Here is a 23,128-nt window from a genome sequence, read left to right as displayed (position 1 = left end):
ATAGTAGGTATGTATAAGGTCCATTTCCCCAGCCCCGCTTAAATGACATTTTCAAAAATTTTTTTTTTTATTCAATTGTGCTGCGTTAGTGCTGTTTGTATATCTCAGTCAAGTCACCTAAATATAAACATCGTGGATTTTGCAGTAAGTAAAACACAATAATAATTAATAGAAGCACCTAAATTTTGTCGGCACTGTGCGGAAAATTCGCGAAACTATTAACTCTTTGGACACTCGGTCGGTTACACTCGGGCTTTATCATCGTAAAAACAGTTATACACCGATCAGTCTCATTCGTAGGTATAAATAATTTATAGGAATAATATTTGAACTATGTATAGATCTATTGCAGGACATTTCATCACTATACGACAATACATTGCGTATATATTGTACTCAAAAGCGCGGTCGGCGTTAAACGTATTTTATGTATACACGTTGGTTGGCCGGGCGCGTACATTATTAAAGGTTGTTATAAAGGTCCGTGTAAATATCCGATGAAAAACCTATGCGCACAGTCGTTAACAATTAATGCATTAATGGCCTTTGCGCGCCGAAAGGGCGGTGGCAAATACGCGCTCGCACACAATTATGACGGAGGCGGCGGCGGCGGGGCCGTGGATTAAATTGATTGTTTTGGCAAGTCAATTACACAAAAGACTATATATTCGTACCGCCACCGCTTATGCACAGCGACGAGACGCTCATCGTTCGCGTATTATTACATTATATTATTATTATTATGTACATCATTGAAAGGGTCCCTCGTCGGCTTTATATATATATGTATATCATATATAATATTCGCGTATTATACACACACATACTCTATGCGTAGATATACGTGTATATAATAATTGTATGTATCTTCAACCCCTTCGCCCGATACAATGCACTATATAGGTACTTTCCTGCAGTTTCCCCCGTTTATATAGTATATTTAATATAAATATATACGAGCGTTTTTTTCCAGCACTATTTACTCCGCTCCGCTACGGGTTAGGCGGGTGGCGTTATCCTGATAACTATATTATTATTTATTTTTATACGTATACCTATTATATTACGGAGGAAATCAAATCGACGGGTTTTGGGGTTTTTTTTTTTTAGGGTGTAACGAATCCATAAATGATTTTAGTTTTTACCACCACGTTATACGAGATTTGGTCTTGTTCGATGACGCATATTGCTAAGAAAAATATGAAATCACGTAAGGTACTGATCATCATATTATAATATGCACACGGATATTGAGACGAGTTAACTGCATACCTTGATAATTATACGTCATGTACATCATATTATTCTAACAGTCCGCGGCGTAAAGATACGTTTTGAAAATAACACCGAGTTATGTTCGACTATACATGGAAATCGGGTAAAATTAAGTGCGAGTGGGTCAAACAAATAAAAACAAAATACGTTCATAACGTTAAACCCCCCTACCCCTCGTATACTTTCACCGAAGAATACGAAGTCGTATTGTGACAAGCCCGCGATCGCAATTAGCTGTAATATAGTACTAATAATATTATACACACGATATCGTTTACGCCGATCAATTATAATATTCCTACGTTAAATGCGTGCAAGTACGACCCGCAAACACTCGACGATTTTGGGCGCGTAATCTCGGGATCTTTTTAACTAACCGATTGGAAACGAGTGCGCGCGTGTCTGTTTGAAGAGGGTGAAAACCCGACGGCGGCTTAACCGTGTACAACGTGTAATGCACTCGCACACAACAATAATAACGCGCGATGCGATGCGTTTACCGTGTGGGCTGTGTATCATGTGTGTGTGTCTATTGAAAAAAAGTCTCAATTTTTCGGTTACTGCCCCTTACTGTAGTCGGACCACAGAAATAATCTCCATTGTGCGGTTTAACAAAAGTCGATTTTCTAATTCATGGACGAAGCAATAAGTATTAACTATACGCTATTCACTTACACTTTATATTTTGTATAGTTACGACAATCGGCACTTACATGCGTACATACAAATAAAGCATGCGATAATTGTCATTTAACTATAATGGCATCGAATCAATAATTATAGTAGGTACTCTGTCAACGCGATTTCTATTATTATAATATCATTCGTACGTGCCTTCTTATAATATTGTATACGTATATATATTTTTCGTTTAGGTACTATATTTAGGTAATAATATGCGTAATGTGTTGAAAAATATCACTTTTAGTACGTCTACATATTTTTTTAACTGTATAATGGATTACTTTAATGAGATTTCGACATTATAAAAATAAGTAAAACTGTTTATTTGGAAAGTTTACATTGTCATTGAACACTCAATATACTCAAATATACTCAAGAAGGATAAACAAATATTTAGTATTAATATCGTACGATCTTTTATAGTTAGATTAGTTATTCGATATATTGAGATTAGGTTTTGTAAATGTAAAGGATTACCTATGTATAGATAATATAGCAAGTGGATACTATACTCAATGTCCACTGTGTCCAGTATATCATAGACGAAATTTTTTACTAAAATCAAATTTATACTACTTAAGTAATTACATTTCATTACTATTATTACATTTTATTGATTTAAGCGTATTTGAAGTATTGAATATTTTAACTTAAGGTATTATTGTATCGCCAATGTGACCACCTGTGTGATATATTTAGTGTACCAGAAAGGAAAATGTATGATAATTTTTTATTTGGAATCACAAGGGTAGGTTGTGGAAAGAAATAAAAGCTAAAATTAAGGTTTTTTAAAAGTAATTTCTATTACCCTTCTATTTTGGAGTATTTTGGTTGAAATTATAAGTTCGTTATGTTCAGTCTTGCACGCTCCAATCGTATTAAATAACAATAAGTGCGCGCTTCCTGCAACAAATAATATTGTGGTTGAGTAAATCTAATGACGGTAAATTTATTCAATTTTTTTATTGTGTTTCTCAATTGAATTATTCATTATGATTTATGAACAATAAAAGAGTGAAATTACAAAACATTGTTATTGCCAATTCATTTTTTATGCTTAGTAATAATATTATCTGTAAAATCTCTCGTTTAATATTTGAAAGTAGAAAGTTATGAATTTGTATACTATATTTATAATTTTATGTATAAATAATAGTTTTGAATCTTTAGATAACGCTTCTATGTATAATCTAAGATCGATCTACTTAACTTTCAATACTTATTAGTTATTAGTTATTATAGATTGTAGACTTTTTGAAAAAAAATTACCATTTTATAGTACATTAGTACCTTTATTTGACAGAGAAGTTTAATTTAATTGATATACATAGATTTAAAAAGTGAGTAAATGTATAGTATTAAGTTATCATAAACTAAACAAAAACTAACATATATATAGTCAATCAATTTATGTACAAACTGTGAAACGCCTTTTTAAATTTCTAAACTAATTTAATATTTAAATATTATGTTGAACACAATTATCAACATTGTCTATCGTGATACTGCTACAGTGCTGCAGTTGTAAAAATTAAGGTAATTCTTTAGTTTTGGTTGTAAATGTATTAAAAAAGTATTTTATTTGTACAATATTGCTTATATTCTCAGCTGTTAATGCTTAGCCATTGGCGATGTCATCTACTCATATACAATACTGATGTTGCATAGAAATTTACATTATTATATTAATTACGGTAACATAATAGGTATAATTTCATATTGTATTATTAAAAATATTTTATTAGTTAAAAGTTAGGTAGGTTTTAATTTAAAACTAAAAGTACTTTATCATGTCTTATCAAATTATCAGTTTATTAAGTATTCCTCAATTTGATATTATAATTTTCATTAAACTTATATTTTGCATATGTATAATAATAGTGGAATAAAATATATACTTTATCTAGAATTTAAAGTTTGTTTCGAAAAAAATACCTAAGCCTGTATATTATAATATACAATTAGTCTATCTAAGGCGAACTAGAAACAAAAAAAAAAAGCATGACAGCATAATATTCTTTAATGTATTATTTTATTTTATTTATTTAACGGGCTAACCCTTTAAAATAACATAAGTTCATAGACGTCTATATACGGCAACGGTATACTCGAATTTCCGATGATTGAGTTCTTTAAAGTATACAAAGTGACACTTTAATTTACACTTAATGTATTACCTACGAAAAATCGAATTTATTCAAACCTACATTTATGGTAATTGAAACTTTTTTATGTTTTCTTTTATCGAAATTTTAAAACTATAGGTACATTCCAATTCGAAATCGCATGAAAATTACGTTGGTCATCCGACCGTTCACTGTTGCAGTTAAAATACACTTCTTTATTTTTTTTTTTACCGATTATTGCTCCTTCTATTATCGGGAGTCACTTTTTCATAGAAATTCCACAAAGGACATATTTTATAATACATAACCTGTGGACCGTATCGTTTGGTTTGTGTGTTTAAGGTAATCATGTAATGGCCGTGTGCGCGTTCTTTGTTTAGCCAACGCAAACACAAATTTCCCTTTATTATTGTTATTACAAAAGACGGACAATCGATCAAGGACAAAGCAGGGACCCGAGTATGTCATTATTGTTATTATCGTATTATTTAATATTTATCCAGTGTACTGGCACCTCGTCGCGCATTATATTGTTTTCCAACATTAATCCAAATTAATGTTACCCTTTCGTAGAGGTAACAACACAGCAATAATACAATTAAAGGTTATGTACTCGCGACGATACATATTTATTTTATATACAACGGTGTGTTTGGGGTTGAGTGAAAACACGTGGATCATATTTAGTAGGTAGTTGACGAAAGTTTTATCATATAATATTACATCATAATATCATTCCTACTTGTGTATTAGATTTAAAGATTTATTTTATTTCATTAATACGTTATCCGTCAACAGGAACCGATATATTTGTTTACAACTAGTAAACACCTTATGATCAAATAAACGAATGCACCGACTATATTATAGTATCGTTATTATTCTATAAAGCAAAACAGTTAAGCCACTACAATCCTTTGGCCAACAAGACTACACTGTTATCCTTTCGGCAGTGCCAATGCACCACCGAGTTCAGGGTGCGAGTGCGTATGTAGTGTGTAACAACCACAGATATAAAATACTATATTATTGTGGTAACAACCGATTTTTCCAGTCTTTCGTGAAGTGATAACGGCCTGAGCACACTGTACTAAGCATCTCTTATATATTTAATTTATACCTTTACATTTTATACACGACGCGAACCTATTTATATTTTTGCTATGCGTTTATTATTATCGTACTGATGAGTGATGAAGCATATTACAGCGACAAACTATACATAAAACTATAGAAGCGCTTCGAAAGAAATTTTTTTCCACCCTTAAAATAATATAAATTTCACATTATACTATTTGTCACTAAAAACAGTGCTGTAAGCCCAAAAAATAATTTCAACACTAAACATATAAATCCAGGGCAACAAGCATGGGTGTAGACGCGGGGGTGATAGGGGGATGGATTCTCCCCATAACCATTTTTATGTATACTTTATACTTTATATACATTATACCGATAATATAAAAAATAAAATAATTTTTTTTTACGAAAATAAGCTAGTTTTTGGGTATATATATATATTCTATCCCCCCCAATGAAAATTCCTGTCTACTCCACTGGGCTAACAGGTAAAATTTTTCTATATTATACAAACAATAGAATTGTAATGTACGTTGTTTTTTTTTATTTAGTTTTTGAACAGGCCTCAAGAGCGTTCCGAATATCTGGAGAAAAATATTCGTAATCTTAAGTATACAATTACTATTTTCTGATATTTTTGAAACTTAATAGCTTTTCATTTCTTTTTTATCACAGTAGTGTTATTATGAATTATATATATAAAAAAAAATACCTATACTATAATAAAGTTTGTAATTAAAACTAAATTATAAACTTTTTATTAATCTGAAATGAATAGTTATGGATTTTAAACAGCTGATATTATATTATAACCTTCTCATTCCATGTAATAACTATATGATAGATATATTTATAAAAATCACCTTTGACAATGTAAAAACATACTTTAAGATAATAGCCAATTACTACATATTATTTAATTGCGGCTGACTAATAAATTTTCTATAAATACAAAAAAAAGCAAGCTTAAATAAAATCCATTCTTTCTTAGGTCCACGAATTTTGTGAGATTTCTCCTCCGTAACTCACATTTTGTAGGTATCTACGCGATTCAGCGATTGTATAGCTATGCGAACTCGAGGAACTTTCGATACCGGAAAATAATAAAATATCAACTATATCAATAACCGAATGACAATATTGAAGAATGGTCGTAATTTATGAGCGATGTACATAATATTATAATATTATACGACCTATAATAATATAAAATCGGCGCAGCAGCAGCAGCAGCAGCAGCAGTTGAGTACTTAGGTATAATGTGGAAAAACGACAAAAAGCTGATTAAACGCACGCGTAGCGTGTGCCATCCGGAAAAATCTTCGCCGTCCGACCGTATAACAATATAATAATATATTATTATCATATTATAATACTCGTAGAGTAACAAACACGGCGGAATAACGTCGCGAACTCGCGCTTTTTCCCTCGTACGGTTCCTCACGACTCGTCGAAGCGCATTCGATCAGCCGTGATATTGGGCTTGCTTCAAGCACTGTTCTGGCGTTCGAGTCACCATATATTATCATACACACACGCTCGCGTATTGTACCTTTATATATATATATATATATATACCTATTATATGTGTGTACACGCACACGTTAATGGCCAATAACGGACGTGGACCGGGTCCGTAATAAACGCGCGAGCAATGCGAGTATGACGCGGATATATATATACGGGACGGGTGTATAAGGGGTGGTGGGTTTGGTGGGTGGGTGGGTTTGTGCGCGGGTCGGATACTCGGGGGAACGATATAACCGCCGACGCGACCCTCTCGCGCGTCCTTCTTCCTATACTCCTTCTCGCAGCCACGCGCCGCCGCCGCGACGTTTCCTGCGAGAAAAATAAACCAACTTTTCAATTGATTGTAGTTGTTTATCGCTTAACGAGCGCCGGCGGGGACGACGAATTTGGCGTGTTTTTCCCGCTCTGCCGTCTCTTTCTTATTTTATTTTTTTTTTTTTATCGTCCGCACACGCCGTCGTAGTCTCTCATACCGTTAAATTAAGGTTATTATTTATACTGCACCTAAACGCGTATACATGTATTCTGTACGCCCGACCCACGTGCGCCGCCGTACGACTTATATATTTCACACACACACACGCGCGCGCATTTATATATATATATGACTCGTACTCGTTTCAAGCAGAGTTTTTGCGGGATAACAGCTGCTACATTATGGTATTATAAACGGACGTATAACGGATACGTTTAGTGTCTTCGGCTCGGCGCGGTAATCCGATAAAAAATTGCACTTGTTTTTTACGCACCGTGGACGCCGCTATTTATAGCGAGTATAGGTATAGGTACACACACTCGTAATAAATCTCGTCATGCCACTCGGTATATGTGTGGCTACCAACCCTATTACTATTACTACAATGCGTAGCCATACTCGCCATAGGTATATATTGGTACTAGGTAGGTACTCCATCTACACCATTGAAAACGAGGTAATTATATATTACATTAACGAATAAATAAATACAACATATTAATTTTTTGGGGGGTTGTACCTAAGTGTAGGTAAAATAATACATTATAAATATTATCACTTACACTACGTAAGTCGTCACTACACTACTGCAGTGTATCAGCGTGACAGACTAAACGCACGCAGGACGGATCAATAAAAAAAAATTAATATTAAACTGTACGGTGATTTAATAGTAAAATATTTTGTAATACTATATATTATTATATACTTAATAAGGAAATAGATGTTCATAAACAGTTTGGTCTTAGTGGAGACGATAAAAGTGATAAAATTCAATTGAACGAATAACATTCAAAAAAAAATTTAAATATTCCTCTATATAATAATAATATTAATAATATGATGTATTGATATATTATTTTGTATTCGCTGTATAGAATATTATACCAAATTATGACGACAATATGTTAAGCCGCGAATGTAACAAGAAACATCTATAATTAGCTTTGGGACATTAAAAAAAGGTGATATTCAATTGAACGAATAGTTAAAAATACTAAACATTCACTATTTTTATAAACTTGTTAAATTAAATATAATATTGTTTAAAAAAAATGCAAAATATATATTTTGATTTAATCCAGGATTAGGGTTTACATATAGCTTTATTGGTTGTGCTTATTTGAGTGTAATGATAGCTTTATTGAATACAAAAACATAAAGGAAAAAATCTAAAAACGTTTATGTAGCTAAAATCTATCAGTAATAGCAATATAGTATGATATGCATTCCAATATTAAATATAAGTACATATTATTATATGCAATATTCATATTTTTGGTTTCTACCTATTATTCTTACATTAAAATGATATGAGGATATTCATATAAAATATTGATATTAATATTTCGAACAGATGACTCTTGAATTTTAAGTTAATATAAATTTAGTTAAAAAAATTAATGTTTTAATATTTAAAACTATTAACATAATTTTTTAATAATTTCTAAACAAAAATTAAAATACCGAACTCTTATCATAAATAAATTTGTTAGGTATATAGAGCACAATGAGTAGGTACCTACATACTGAATAGTAATAGTAAGTGTACCAATGTATTATGTATTTATTTCGATCGCGTCGTTGTTAGGTATTTGTTTTTTACACGGATTAATATTAATTCGTGATTTTTTACATGAAAGAAAAATCCGATTTTAAGCTACTGTAATATAGTATAGTTTTTAAGATCTATATTTAAATAAAATCGATTTAAGTGCGTCGCTTGTTGTACAACGATTAAAAAAGTTTAACATAGCAACGAATTCAGATTATGTTAACGAATAATGTTTTTTTTTAAATTAATAAAAAATAAAAGTATAAAAACTTGTAATTTACAATATATATAATAAATGTTTATGCTATTAAATTTTGACGTCGTTATTATAATTTTCTTTGACGAAATAACTTAGAACTTACTTATTTTTTTCAATCAATTTTGAAATTCTGAAAAAATAACCAAATTTTATTTTCGAAAATGAATGCAGTAAAATCATTCTTCATTGCTTTGACGTGCATTTCGATCGGACATCATTGTTTCACATCCAAATTAAATATCCGTAAATGTAAATTGACCCATTCCGGAATCGAATACCAGGGCAACGTGTTTATCACTAAATTCAAGTCGTTGTGTCGACCGTGGAATTCGATTGGAGTAAGAATATAAAAAGATAAATTATGCATTCGTAGGAAAAAGTTGGAAGTATAAAATATGCATAAATATGTTCAAAACATTTTAAAAATCGAATCCAGATTCTAGACACCATAAAACAAATTTTGTAACTTATCGGATTTATTCTATTTACTTTTCCAACAAATGTATAAATGCATTAAGTTCCAAGCCCTGATAATTTATAAAATTATTATATAGGATTATAAATTTATTATAATTAATAGAATAATTATTTTTATATTTTACCTATTAGAAAAATATATTTACACTAAATAATTGACATCACTGCATACTAGTAGTATATTAAATCGCATTACCCGCATTCATTTTGCTGGGATGCTCCGTCGAATACAAGATTATGCGGAACATCAATCTTTTACCTTTTGTTTATAAGAGGCACTCCTAATAATTTCAAATTGTTAAGGATAATTTTATAGATTATTAGATAAAATTGTAAGTAAATATAAAATTATCCACAGACTGATATTTTACCATATTTCATTCTAGGTAGGTACTTGTGACATAATTTTTTTATCTGGGTATTTTTCCTAAAATGTCATTATTTGGCGATAAATTTTTAATTAAATTCTTTGATTTCTGTTAATGTCGTATTTATAATATAGTATAGTATGGATTATGGTCACTATAAATGATGATAATGTATTAAAGTTACTTTAATAGCAGTTATTTGATCAAATTATTTTGTAAAAACTTAAAAATATCAATAGGCAATAATTATTAATTATATCGACATTTTTTTTTGAAATATTCAACATTCAAACATTGTTCATAATATTAAACAATATTTCAATGTTTAAAAATTAAAACACAAATAAAAATGATATTATAACAATTAAATGTAACATGTATCTTTTATTTAAAAATATAGTAAAAATCGTAACAAAATATATTATGAGGTTACTTGAAAATGACCTAAAAATTTAAAAAAAAGTTAAATAAAAATTATTAAATTAATATCAATCGTAGATCGAGCCTGATTCAAATTTCGCAGACGGATCTAGAGTGTTGGCTAAGAATTTTTGCCGTAACCCGAACGGAACCCGAGATGATCTTTGGTGCTATACGTACAATGTGGATAGTCCGGTGGAATTATGTGCCGTGCCTTTGTGCAATGCAAAAAGTAAAATGCGATGCCGCGATGGTATCATTTTTTTTTTGTTAAATTTTATAAGTTATTATAATTTTTTATGAAAAATAAAGCCCGCGTAATCTACATAGTCTACGATTTAAGCGGTTTAAATAAAATATTAATACAACACTGATTACTTTAATTTATAAATATTTTCAGTGTTTTTCTAGAACAAAAAGCATTTAGCTTGTGGAATGTAAAAATTATAAAAACATGATATATATACTGATATGTAGGTACTTCATATATACTGCTACGTTTCATCTGTGAAGTTGAAGTTGCCCCCTAGACTTTATACGATCGATTTGAAAACTACCAATTGATTTTGAAAATTGATTGCAATCAATTGCAAATTCATTTTGAAAATTTACAAATAATGGTTATCAAAATATTATAAGCTAAAAACTGTTCGAGAGAACAACTTAATGCAGCCGTTTAACTTGTAAAATTTGACCCCCTAAAAATTTAAAAATCAATTTGCGATTAATTCACAAAATGTTGGCATACTTTTCAAATCGATCAGACATAGTCGGGTGACCAACTCCACGGTTAAACCGATAAAAGTTCATGGTTTTGAATGTGATGATAGTGATGTATTTTGTACTTGATATTATATAATAATAATTAAAATAGAGTGCCGGTTGACTGGTCCAGGCGTGGAGTACGGTGGTAACGTAAACGTGACCAAGTCCGGTTACGCGTGTTCCAAGTGGTCGGACGTGGATGACTCGTCTGCGACTGATTCAAAGTTCCCGGACGGTGGCCGGTCGGCGGCTGGGAACAGGTGTCGGAACCCGACCGGTGACTCGGGTGGCCCGTGGTGTTACGCGTCCGTGGACGGGGCTACCGTTTCGGACTATTGCGATATCCCTGGTTGCGACGACGGAATTTGCCACTGGACGTTCATTAACGGCGGTGGGTCGTCGGGCCATGGACATTACACCGCGATACCGACCTCAAAAGACGACGACGGCGACGGTGGCGGTCTCGCGAGTTTCGAGCTCAAGACTTGGGACCCGGCAGTGTCCCGGAAGGTTCAACCCCTGTTCCGGATGTCGCTTACCGCGTACCCGACCGGCTTGTCCGGTGACGGGTTCGAGGTACCGGTTCCGGTCGACGTGTTTGCCAGGTCCGGAACTGCCGGAATCGCTCGCGTGGACGTGTCGTGGAGGAACGGATTTGTCGTATTGACTTCCGGCAAGCCGGGTGCCACCAGAGAGGTGTCCAGCCTCGAATTGAACGCCACTCTATCACCGGTGGCGTATTTAAGCTTCGCCGCTGGTGACCAGATGGCTGCCCCTCCGGTGGCCGTACGATTTGCGCACTGTGACTTGCGAACAGCCGGTAAACGTCTCATCGTGCCGTCCATCGATCGATAACGATTGTTTCTTATTTCTGTTGTTTTATAATATACCCGTCAATTCCGATAATCAGTGAGTAGAGAGTATGAACGCGTCAATTTAAATTGAACGATAATTGTCATTTTCGATAATTCTCACCAAATGATACCTCGTGAGTTTCACTTCGAATGGTAAATCTTATGGATTCGCCATTGATCATATCGCGTGCATAATATATTATTATACGAGACTTAGGATTGCCCCGAATGCTTTCCGCGACCACAATGCACGCGTGGTTGATATTGTTGCTGAGTGCATTTTCGTTTTGATTTCGTAGGACAGGAAGAGCACGTGACCAATAGCCAAGACGTTTACAGGATATTCCCGCTGAAGAAATCCGTCGTTTCCACTTCCGAGTTGTCGTTTTCCGTCCGAGCTGTGATATCGGCGTCCGTCACGTATTACACCGCACCAACCAGGCTAACGCCATGTCTAGTCGTTAGTCACGATTTATTATCATAATAAAATTACTCATTATTATATAATTTAAAGTTTTAATTAAATACACCGATAAACCCAACTTTAGCAACAGTAACTTCCATTTATTTTTTATTTTTCTTTAATGATTTTTATTAATTTATTTTATTTCAAAAAAATATAAATAACAGTAGATTAAATAGTGACATTTTCACCAAATGTTTAAATTTAATCATTTTTATTATAATAAAGTTTTAAAGTATTTCAACTATTTTTAAGCTGACATAGGCATGACAATTTTTCAATTATTTATTTGTTTATTTTTCTATGATTGTTGATAAAAAAATATTCACTGGGTCAAAATTTTTAAAAATGTAATACAACATCCCATTTTATAAGTTGTTATAGCTTTAAATACACATTATAGGCGCATTTTTTTTTAATATGCATTTAAAGTTCAAATTTGGACGAAATTACTTATTTAAAAAAATACACAATGACATTTTTGACTTTTTGTCTTAATTTCAAAAGCTATATCAAAAAACCACATCACTAAATATACTAATATTTAGTGATTTATAGTTTATACTGACAAATCATCTCCGCTCAGAAGCGTTTTTCATTTATTGTGATATAACATTGAATTCAAAATTAACACACCGATAATAAATACCCACTCGATACCTAATGTATAGCAAAAAGGAATCCATTTGTCTATTTTTTTTTATTTATTTATGTTTTTATCTCAGATAGAGTTTGCAGCTCGACCTGCCCAGGAAATAAAAATCATTTATATTGGAAAATCAAACAGTGAAAAACAAATGATTTTTAATCAGACGTATGAAATGGATGTGATATCTTATTGGAGATGGCATCAATACGAGATTACGTATTTAATTTATAATATTATATATTTTTTACACTTTCATAAATCTAAATTACTAAAAAAATTTTTTATTACAGAGGAATTTATAATTCATAAATACTATACCAATTTAAAAATTAAATATATACTTAAATTATCAAAAGAATTATAGACCGAATTTATTAATGACTATATAGTATAAATATACAATTAACTTTCAGTACCTAATTCGCAACTCGACCAAAAAGTTCACAAATTTACTTCGAATTTGTCCCTTAAACTTCAAATAACCCATGACAAAATATCTATTTTGAATCCGTTATAATACCACTTAGAAAAATGCAAAAGTACAGCAGAGTTTTAAGTTTTTGAGTATTGACCATTTTTATTTTTGTATTACTGGTGTTTTTTATCGAAGTGTTTTTAGTTTAACTAAATTGTAACGTAAGTATATTGTACATAGCCTTTTGTTTATAGAATTGCAGACAAAATATTACAAATACGAACTACAAACGAACATGAAAAGAATCCGACGATTTTATTAAACATAACGGATTTCAAGTTGAGATTTTTCCATTGGTTCGCCATCGGATCAAAAACCGTCGCTCACTGGACGCTGTATTGTAGTGGACCAGAATGTATGCACGTAGCATGCGGATTTTAATAACCTTCTACTTGTAGCGAAAATTATTCACTATATAATATAATATAAGATTTTAATTTACTTATCAATTATTGATCAAACTTAGCCGTTCCAATCCATATATTAAAAATATGTCATAAATATACCTATCCCCCCCAGCCAAAAAAAGATCTATTAAGATTTAAGACATATGTGATTTTATTTGTTGTAGTCTACCCCCTTCCCGAGGCAGCATTGCCAGAATGCGTGATATCGGAATCGAGCGAAAATTATCGCGGAACTCAGTGGATTACCGAAAACGGGGATCCGTGCCTCTCTTGGAATATTTCGTCAGTGCGTAAAGTGAGTTTGAATTTTGGCTCGAATAAAACTGGCCAGCAGGATTGATAGAATAATTGCCAAAATAAAAACGTTATTGTCATCGGTAAGTTGGTTAAGGAAAGAACATTGATAGATCGAAGTTACGTAAAAGCCAAAAACTATTGCCGGAATCCGACTAAAGATTCGAACGGACCTTATTGTTACGTAGCCGTCGGCGGTTGGGAGAACAAGGCGATCAAAAAACGATCGTGTCGCATCCGGAAATGTAGAAATACAAGTGAGTCCTAAATGAACGTGACTTAAAAAAATAAATTAGACAATAAATTATGTATATAATGATAAATGTAGTTGGTCTATGAAGTAGGATAATAAAAAAAATGGTACTTGTTTTGTTGACTTGGGTTATTTTTTGGAAGAGAAAAATTACAATAAACATTACAATTTGAAATTTTTATAAATACTATATATATATATATTACACTGCCCGCATCTCGATAGGCATACTAACTTTAAAGACATTTTAGAATTCTAAAAAATTAAACATTAACGTAAATCAAAAATACATGTTCTTCCATCCGATAAGAATTTCAAAAAAATGTCAAACATAGCATGTAGGTAACAATTTACTTATGTTACCTATATAGACAGTTAGAGTAGGCACATCGATAAATAAAAAACCGACGGTTGTACACTTTAATGCGTTACTGTTATGATGATCTTTCATCGAATAGTAACAAAATAAAATGTATCATAATTATTAAACTGCGCATCGTGCAGAAGGATGAAATTTATCTAGTACACACACAGATAGGAAATTTCTTTTTAAAATTATATATTTTCAAAATTAATTAAAAGAGGATTACATTAATTATAGTTTTATTTCATGAGACGGATTGTCTAAATTTTCATTGGTTAAACATGTACATTAAATATTTATGGGCCCCCAAATTTTTCGAATTTATTAAACAGCCCTCAATAAAATTATAGTGTACACGATCCTTTGGGTGATTGTAAGTCTGTCACTCAGTGGATTTTTACGTTTTTATGCATTTACATCAATTAGGCAACGCTTTAGATGATATGTGTTGAATTTCGAAGCTGAAAACTTACTCCTTCACCCAGTACTTAACAAATTATGATTTTTTCAAAAAAACGGTATTTCGTAAATTTGGACTTTAAATTCCGAGATATTCCATATTATTTCTGTTCTAAACGATACTACGACGTTTTTTAATATATGAAATGCGTTTGCGAAATGGTGGTATGAATTTTACACTGTGAAAAATACGAAAAACTAGTATTTTTTTGAAAAAACTGACAACACGTGGCTGTGGGAGTAATAAGAAAAAATAATTTGACATTTTTTATGTTTTTATGCATTTAGATTAATTAGGCAACGCTTTAGATGATATGAATTGAATTTTGAAACTGAAAACTTACTCCTTCACCTAGTACTTAACAAATTATGATTTTTTCAAAAAACTGTCAACAAGGGGCTTTGGTGTCTACTATATAGTAAAATTATAAGTTTATTAAATAAGTGGCTGTTTGCCCTATAAGAAATATAAATTTGATATTTTTTTGGCCTTTTGCATTTCCATCATGACTATTAACGAATTGTTTTTATAGGATGCAGCATTGCCGGAATCGCGACCGACTACTTGGGCAAGCTCAACAAAACTGTGTCCAACCGCACATGCTTGAGTTGGGTAAGTTGGTGTAGTATGTTATACCTGCGAATTTTATAATATTATGTCGGATCGCTTAGCCTCGAGTGGTTAAATTCGATTACATTCAGTTATTTAACTATATATTTCTTCAATATCTATTATAATTAATGATCGTATGCACATGTGATATTTAAAATTTTTAACTATGCACGTAAACATTCATTAAATAAAGTCAAAGTAGGCGTCGTACACCGGCGAGGGTTACGCTTTCCCGGATGGTTCGGCGTCGGCGGCGTCCAACTACTGCCGGAACCCGACCAGAGAACCGACGGGCGCTTGGTGTCGTGTCAGCGGCACCGCCGAAACGGACTCGTGCGACGTTCCCGGCTGTTCGGACGACGGTAGTGACGATTCCGATACGCTGCTGATCGGTGGCGACGGCGTTCACTGGATGCACGTGTTGCCCGATTGGAGGGGTGATTCGGGCCTGCGATTGCGGCTCAAGCGTTGGGCGCCGGGTGTCTACGAGGGCGTGTCGCTGCGCTTCCGCAGATCCGGCCACCCGTCGTCGTACGATCTGGTCCAAGTTGGAGCGGACGGCGACGAAAAGATCGTGTTGTACCGGTTGACCGCGGTCGGGGACCGAGAGCCGGATCTTGCCACGACGGCCGCCGACGACCAGGTCGTATACCCGCATCTGTTGATGGCCAGTCGGTGGACAGAATTACTGTTCCGGTTGGCGGACGATGACCGTGGTGCAGACGGTCGAACAGTCGCTTCCGTGACGATGAGCACTGCTGCCGGCGGAAAGATATTCAGTTGGACACTCAGTGACAGCGCCGACGGAGACGGAGGTGGACGCATCGCGTTCGTAGGACTGTCCGCGATAACTGGCCGCGGTTACGTGGCCGCTCAATTCCCGACCGCAGAAGGTACGTATACTATGTATATATATAGGTAAGCATAGGCACTATTCCATAAAAAGTGTAATGCACAAAAGAAAACGAAAATGTTCTAAAATAAATAATATAATAATTAGTATTATGTATACATTTTTAAAATTTTTTTAAAAAAAAATGAGAGGTGTAAAATTAAGTTACAAATAAAGTATACACAAATCGTAGAGCATACAAATACGAACGTAGGTATAACAGTAACAATATGTTATAAAGTAATTAAATTTAAAAATCAGTAAAACGTCAACTATATTTACATAGACTTATATTATTAAATAAAAAATAAAAAAATATTTTTTGAAAAAATATTTTAAAAAAATGAAAAAAATAACACAAAAAAATATATTTTGAAAACAATTTATTTTATAAATAAATTTAAAAAATTAAAATTATATTTAAAAAAATTAAAAAATACTTTTAGGTTATAAATATTTTGAAAACATATTTAAAAAAATAAAAAAAAAAATAATAAGTTATAAATATTTTTAAATTATAATTTGAAAATATTTTTGAAAAACTAAAAAATATATTTTGAAAATAAATTTTTTTTAAATAAATTAAAAAAATAAAAAATTTGTTTAAATAAAAAAAAAAATAATTCAAAAAATTTTTTAGGTTAAACATATTTTGAAAATATATTAAAAAAAAAATATATATTTTGAAAATAATCTATTTTAAATTATATTTTAAATATAATTAATAATTTTAGAAATATTATTTTTCGAAAAAACATATTTTCAAAATAATTATAACCTAAAACTTTATTTTGAAATATTATTTTTCCAAAAAAACTTCTTTTTGAAATATTATTTTTCGAAAAACTCATTTTTGAAATATTATTTTTCAAAAAAAACTTATTTTCAAAATTATTATAACCTAAAATTTTATTTTGAAATATTAATTTTCCAAAAAACTTCTTTTTGAAATATTATTTTTTAAAAAAATCATTTTTGAAATATTAATTTTCCAAAAAACTTCTTTTTGAAATATTATTTTTCGAAAAAAGTTAATTAAGAGATATTATTTTCGAAAAAACTCATTTTTGAAATATTAATTTTCCAAAAAACTTCTTTTTGAAATATTATTTTTCAAAAAAAGTTAATTTTGAATTATAATTTTTCGAAAAACTCATTTTTGAAATATTATTTTTCGAAAAAACTTCTTTTTGAAATATTATTTTTCGAAAAACTCATTTTTGAAATATTAATTTTCCAAAAAACTTCTTTTTGAAATATTATTTTTCGAAAAAAGTTAATTAAGAGATATTATTTTCGAAAAAAGTTAATTTTGAAATATTATTTTTCAAAAAACTCATTTTTGAAATATTAATTTTCCAAAAAACTTCTTTTTGAATTATTATTTTTCAAAAAAAGTTAATTTTGAAATATTTTTTTTTCAAAAAACTCATTTTTGAAATATTAATTTTCCAAAAAACTTCTTTTTGAAATATTATTTTTCAAAAAAACTTCTTTTTGAAATATTATTTTTCGAAAAACGTTAATTAAGAGATATTATTTTTCGAAAAACTTCTTTTTGAAATATTTTTCAAAAAAAGTTAATTTTGAAATATTTTTTTTCAAAAAACTCATTTTTGAAATATTAATTTTCCAAAAAACTTCTTTTTGAATTATTATTTTTCAAAAAAAGTTAATTTTGAAATATTTTTTTTTCAAAAAACTCATTTTTGAAATATTAATTTTCCAAAAAATTCTTTTTGAAATATTATTTTTCAAAAAAACTTCTTTTTGAAATATTATTTTTCGAAAAAAGTTAATTTTGAAATATTTTTTTTTCAAAAAACTCATTTTTGAAATATTAATTTTCCAAAAAATTCTTTTTGAAATATTATTTTTCAAAAAAACTTCTTTTTGAAATATTATTTTTCGAAAAACGTTAATTAAGAGATATTATTTTTCGAAAAACTTCTTTTTGATATATTTTTCAAAAAAAGTTAATTTTGAAATATTTTTTTTTCAAAAAACTCATTTTTGAAATATTAATTTTCCAAAAAATTCTTTTTGAAATATTATTTTTCAAAAAAACTTCTTTTTGAAATATTATTTTTCGAAAAACGTTAATTAAGAGATATTATTTTTCGAAAAACTTCTTTTTGATATATTTTTCAAAAAAAGTTAATTTTGAAATATTTTTTTTCAAAAAACTCATTTTTGAAATATTAATTTTCCAAAAAACTTCTTTTTGAAATATTATTTTTCAAAAAAAACTTATTTTCAAAATTATTATAACCTAAAATTTTATTTTGAAATATTAATTTTCCAAAAAACTCATTTTTGAAATATTATTTTTCGAAAAAAGTTAATTAAGAGATATTATTTTCGAAAAAACTCATTTTTGAAATATTAATTTTCCAAAAAACTTCTTTTTGAAATATTATTTTTCAAAAAAAACTTATTTTCAAAATTATTATAACCTAAAATTTTATTTTGAAATATTAATTTTCCAAAAAACTTCTTTTTGAAATATTATTTTTCGAAAAAAGTTAATTAAGAGATATTATTTTTCGAAAAACTCATTTTTGAAATATTAATTTTCCAAAAAACTCATTTTTGAAATATTATTTTTCGAAAAAAGTTAATTAAGAGATATTATTTTCGAAAAAAGTTAATTTTGAAATATTATTTTTCAAAAAACTCATTTTTGAAATATTAATTTTCCAAAAAACTTCTTTTTGAAATATTATTTTTCAAAAAAACTTCTTTTTGAAATATTATTTTTCGAAAAACGTTAATTAAGAGATATTATTTTTCGAAAAACTTCTTTTTGATATATTTTTCAAAAAAAGTTAATTTTGAAATATTTTTTTTCAAAAAACTCATTTTTGAAATATTAATTTTCCAAAAAACTTCTTTTTGAAATATTATTTTTCAAAAAAAACTTATTTTCAAAATTATTATAACCTAAAATTTTATTTTGAAATATTAATTTTCCAAAAAACTTCTTTTTGAAATATTATTTTTCGAAAAAAGTTAATTTTGAAATATTTTTTTTCAAAAAACTCATTTTTGAAATATTAATTTTCCAAAAAACTTCTTTTTGAAATATTATTTTTCAAAAAAAGTTAATTTTGAAATATTTTTTTTTCAAAAAACTCATTTTTGAAATTAATTTTCCAAAAAACTCTTCTTTTTGAAATATTATTTTTCAAAAAAAGTTAATTTTGAAATATTTTTTTTCAAAAAACTCATTTTTGAAATATTAATTTTCCAAAAAACTTCTTTTTGAAATATTATTTTTCAAAAAAAGTTAATTTTGAAATATTTTTTTTCAAAAAACTCATTTTTGAAATATTAATTTTCCAAAAAACTCATTTTTGAAATATTATTTTTCGAAAAAAGTTAATTAAGAGATATTATTTTCGAAAAAAGTTAATTTTGAAATATTATTTTTCAAAAAACTCATTTTTGAAATATTAATTTTCCAAAAAACTTCTTTTTGAATTATTATTTTTCAAAAAAAGTTAATTTTGAAATATTTTTTTTTCAAAAAACTCATTTTTGAAATATTAATTTTCCAAAAAACTTCTTTTGAAATATTATTTTTCAAAAAAACTTCTTTTGAAATATTATTTTTCGAAAAAAGTTAATTAAGAGATATTATTTTTCGAAAAACTTCTTTTTGAATATTATTTTTCAAAAAAAGTTAATTTTGAAATATTTTTTTTTCAAAAAACTCATTTTTGAAATATTAATTTTCCAAAAAACTTCTTTTTGAAATATTATTTTTCAAAAAAAACTTATTTTCAAAATTATTATAACCTAAAATTTTATTTTGAAATATTAATTTTCCAAAAAACTTCTTTTTGAAATATTATTTTTCGAAAAAAGTTAATTAAGAGATATTATTTTCGAAAAAAGTTAATTTTGAAATATTGTTTTTCAAAAAACTCATTTTTGAAATATTAATTTTCCAAAAAACTCATTTTTGAAATATTATTTTCGAAAAAAGTTAATTTTGAAATATTATTTTCGAAAAAACTCATTTTTGAAATATTAATTTTCCAAAAAACTTCTTTTTGAATATTATTTTTCAAAAAAAACTTATTTTCAAAATTATTATAACCTAAAATTTTATTTTGAAATATAATTTTCCAAAAAACTTCTTTTTGAAATATTATTTTTCGAAAAAAGTTAATTAAGAGATATTATTTTTCGAAAAACTCATTTTTGAAATATTAATTTTCCAAAAAACTCATTTTTGAATATTATTTTTCGAAAAAAGTTAATAAGAGATATTATTTTCGAAAAAAGTTAATTTTGAAATATTATTTTTCAAAAAACTCATTTTTGAAATATAAATTTTCCAAAAATTTCTTTTTGAAATATTATTTTTCAAAAAAAACTTATTTTCAAAATTATTATAAAATAAAATTTTATTTTGAAATATTAATTTTCCAAAAAACTTCTTTTTGAAATATTATTTTTCGAAAAAAGTTAATTAAGAGATATTATTTTTCGAAAAACTCATTTTTGAAATATTAATTTTCCAAAAACTTCTTTTTGAAATATTATTTTTCAAAAAAAACTTATTTTCAAAATTATTATAACCTAAAATTTTATTTTGAAATATTAATTTTCCAAAAACTTCTTTTTGAAATATTATTTTTCGAAAAAAGTTAATTAAGAGATATTATTTTTCGAAAAAAACTCATTTTTGAAATATTAATTTTCCAAAAAACTCATTTTTGAAATATTATTTTTCGAAAAAAGTTAATTAAGAGATATTATTTTCGAAAAAAGTTAATTTTGAAATAATTATTTTTCAAAACTTCTTTTTGAAATATTATTTTTCAAAAAAAACTTATTTTCAAAATTATTATAACCTAAAATTTTATTTTGAAATATTAATTTTCCAAAAACTTCTTTTTGAAATATTATTTTTCGAAAAAAGTTAATTAAGAGATATTATTTTTCGAAAAACTCATTTTTGAAATATTATTTTTCAAAAAACTTATTTTCAAAATATTATAACCTAAAATTTTATTTTGAAATATTATTTTCCAAAAACTTCTTTTTGAAATATTATTTTTTAAAAAAATCATTTTTGAAATATTATTTTAAAAATAAAAAAAAAATTTTGAATATATATTTTAAAAATAAAAAAAATATTTTGAAAATAAAAAAAAATATTTTCAAAATATATTTGAATAATTAAAAAAAAATATTTGAAAAAATAAAAATTATTTAAAAAAAAAAAAAAATATTTTGAAAATTAAAAAAAAAATATTTCCAAAATATATTTGAAAAAATAAAAAAAAATATTTTGAAAATAAAAAAAAAAACAAAAAAAAAATTTAAAAAAATAAAATCATATTTATAAAATAAAAAAAAATATTTTAAAAAAAAAAAAAAAAATATTTTGAAAATATATTTGAAAAAATAAAAAAAAAAAAAAAAATATTTTGAATATATATTTTAAAAATAAAAAAAAATTTTAAAATAAAAAAAATATTTTGAAAAAATATTTGAAAAAATTAAAATTATTTTAAAAAAATAAAAATATTTTGAAAATTAAAAAAAAATATTTTAAAAATATATTTGAATAAATAAAAAAAAATATTTTGAAAATAAAAAAAAAAAAAACAAAAATATTTTGAAATATATTTGAAAAAATAAAAAAAATATTTTGAAATATATTTTTAAAAATAAAAATAATTTTTAAAATAAAAAAAATATTTTGAAATATATTTAAAAATAAAAAATATTTATAAAATATTTTGAAAATTAAAAAAAATATATTTTTAAAATCAAAAATAATTTAAATTAAAAAAAAAATTTTGAAATATATTTGATAAAATAAAAAAAAATATTTTGAAATATATTTTTAAAATTAAAAATATTTATAAATAAAAAAAAATATTTTAAAAATATATTTGAAAAAAAAAAAATTATTTAAAAAAAAAAAAAAAAATATTTTGAAAATTAAAAAAAAATATTTTAAAAAAATATTTGAAAAAATAAAATTATTTAAAAAAAAAAAAAAAAATATTTTGAAATATATTTGAAAAAATAAAAAAAATATTTTGAAAATTAAAAAAAAATATTTTGAAAATATATTTGAAAAAATAAAAAAAATAAAAAAAATATTTTGAAATATATTTTAAAAATAAAAATAAATTTTAAAAATAAAAAAAAATTTTTGAAATATATTTGAAAAAATAAAAAAAATATTTTAAAAATAAAATAAATATATTTTTAAAAAAATATTTGAAAAAATAAAATTATTTAAAAAAAAAAAAAATATTTTGAAATATATTTGAATAAATAAAAAATAATATTTTGAATATATTTTTAAAATAAAAAAAATATTTTAAAATATATTTTAAAAATAAAAAATATTTATAAAATA

General features: G+C 27.2%; 1 protein-coding gene across 2 annotated transcripts in view; it reads left to right on the top strand.

Moving 5' to 3' along the window:
* Positions 1-8,871: 8,871 nt before the first annotated feature.
* LOC114120785 (uncharacterized) overlaps positions 8,872-23,128 on the top strand; it is a 28,987-nt gene continuing 14,730 nt past the window's right edge. Inside the window, exons 1-10 of one of the 2 annotated variants that reach the window (XM_050201067.1) lie at positions 8,872-9,322; positions 10,328-10,481; positions 11,124-11,834; positions 12,168-12,328; positions 13,057-13,196; positions 13,650-13,810; positions 14,027-14,157; positions 14,245-14,413; positions 15,766-15,845; positions 16,048-16,738. In XM_050201067.1, coding sequence (XP_050057024.1) covers positions 9,146-9,322; positions 10,328-10,481; positions 11,124-11,834; positions 12,168-12,328; positions 13,057-13,196; positions 13,650-13,810; positions 14,027-14,157; positions 14,245-14,413; positions 15,766-15,845; positions 16,048-16,738 — 2,575 coding nt within the window. In that variant the 5' untranslated portion in view covers positions 8,872-9,145. The remainder of the gene's footprint in view (positions 9,323-10,327; positions 10,482-11,123; positions 11,835-12,167; positions 12,329-13,056; positions 13,197-13,649; positions 13,811-14,026; positions 14,158-14,244; positions 14,414-15,765; positions 15,846-16,047; positions 16,739-23,128) is intronic. The other variant, XM_050201066.1, reaches the window with a different exon arrangement.

Source organism: Aphis gossypii, chromosome 2 (genome assembly GCF_020184175.1).
Source record: "Aphis gossypii isolate Hap1 chromosome 2, ASM2018417v2, whole genome shotgun sequence".
Lineage (NCBI taxonomy): Eukaryota > Metazoa > Arthropoda > Insecta > Hemiptera > Aphididae > Aphis > Aphis gossypii.
The sequence above is the reverse complement of the archived record's forward strand: the minus strand, read 5'-3'. Positions and strand labels throughout refer to the sequence as shown.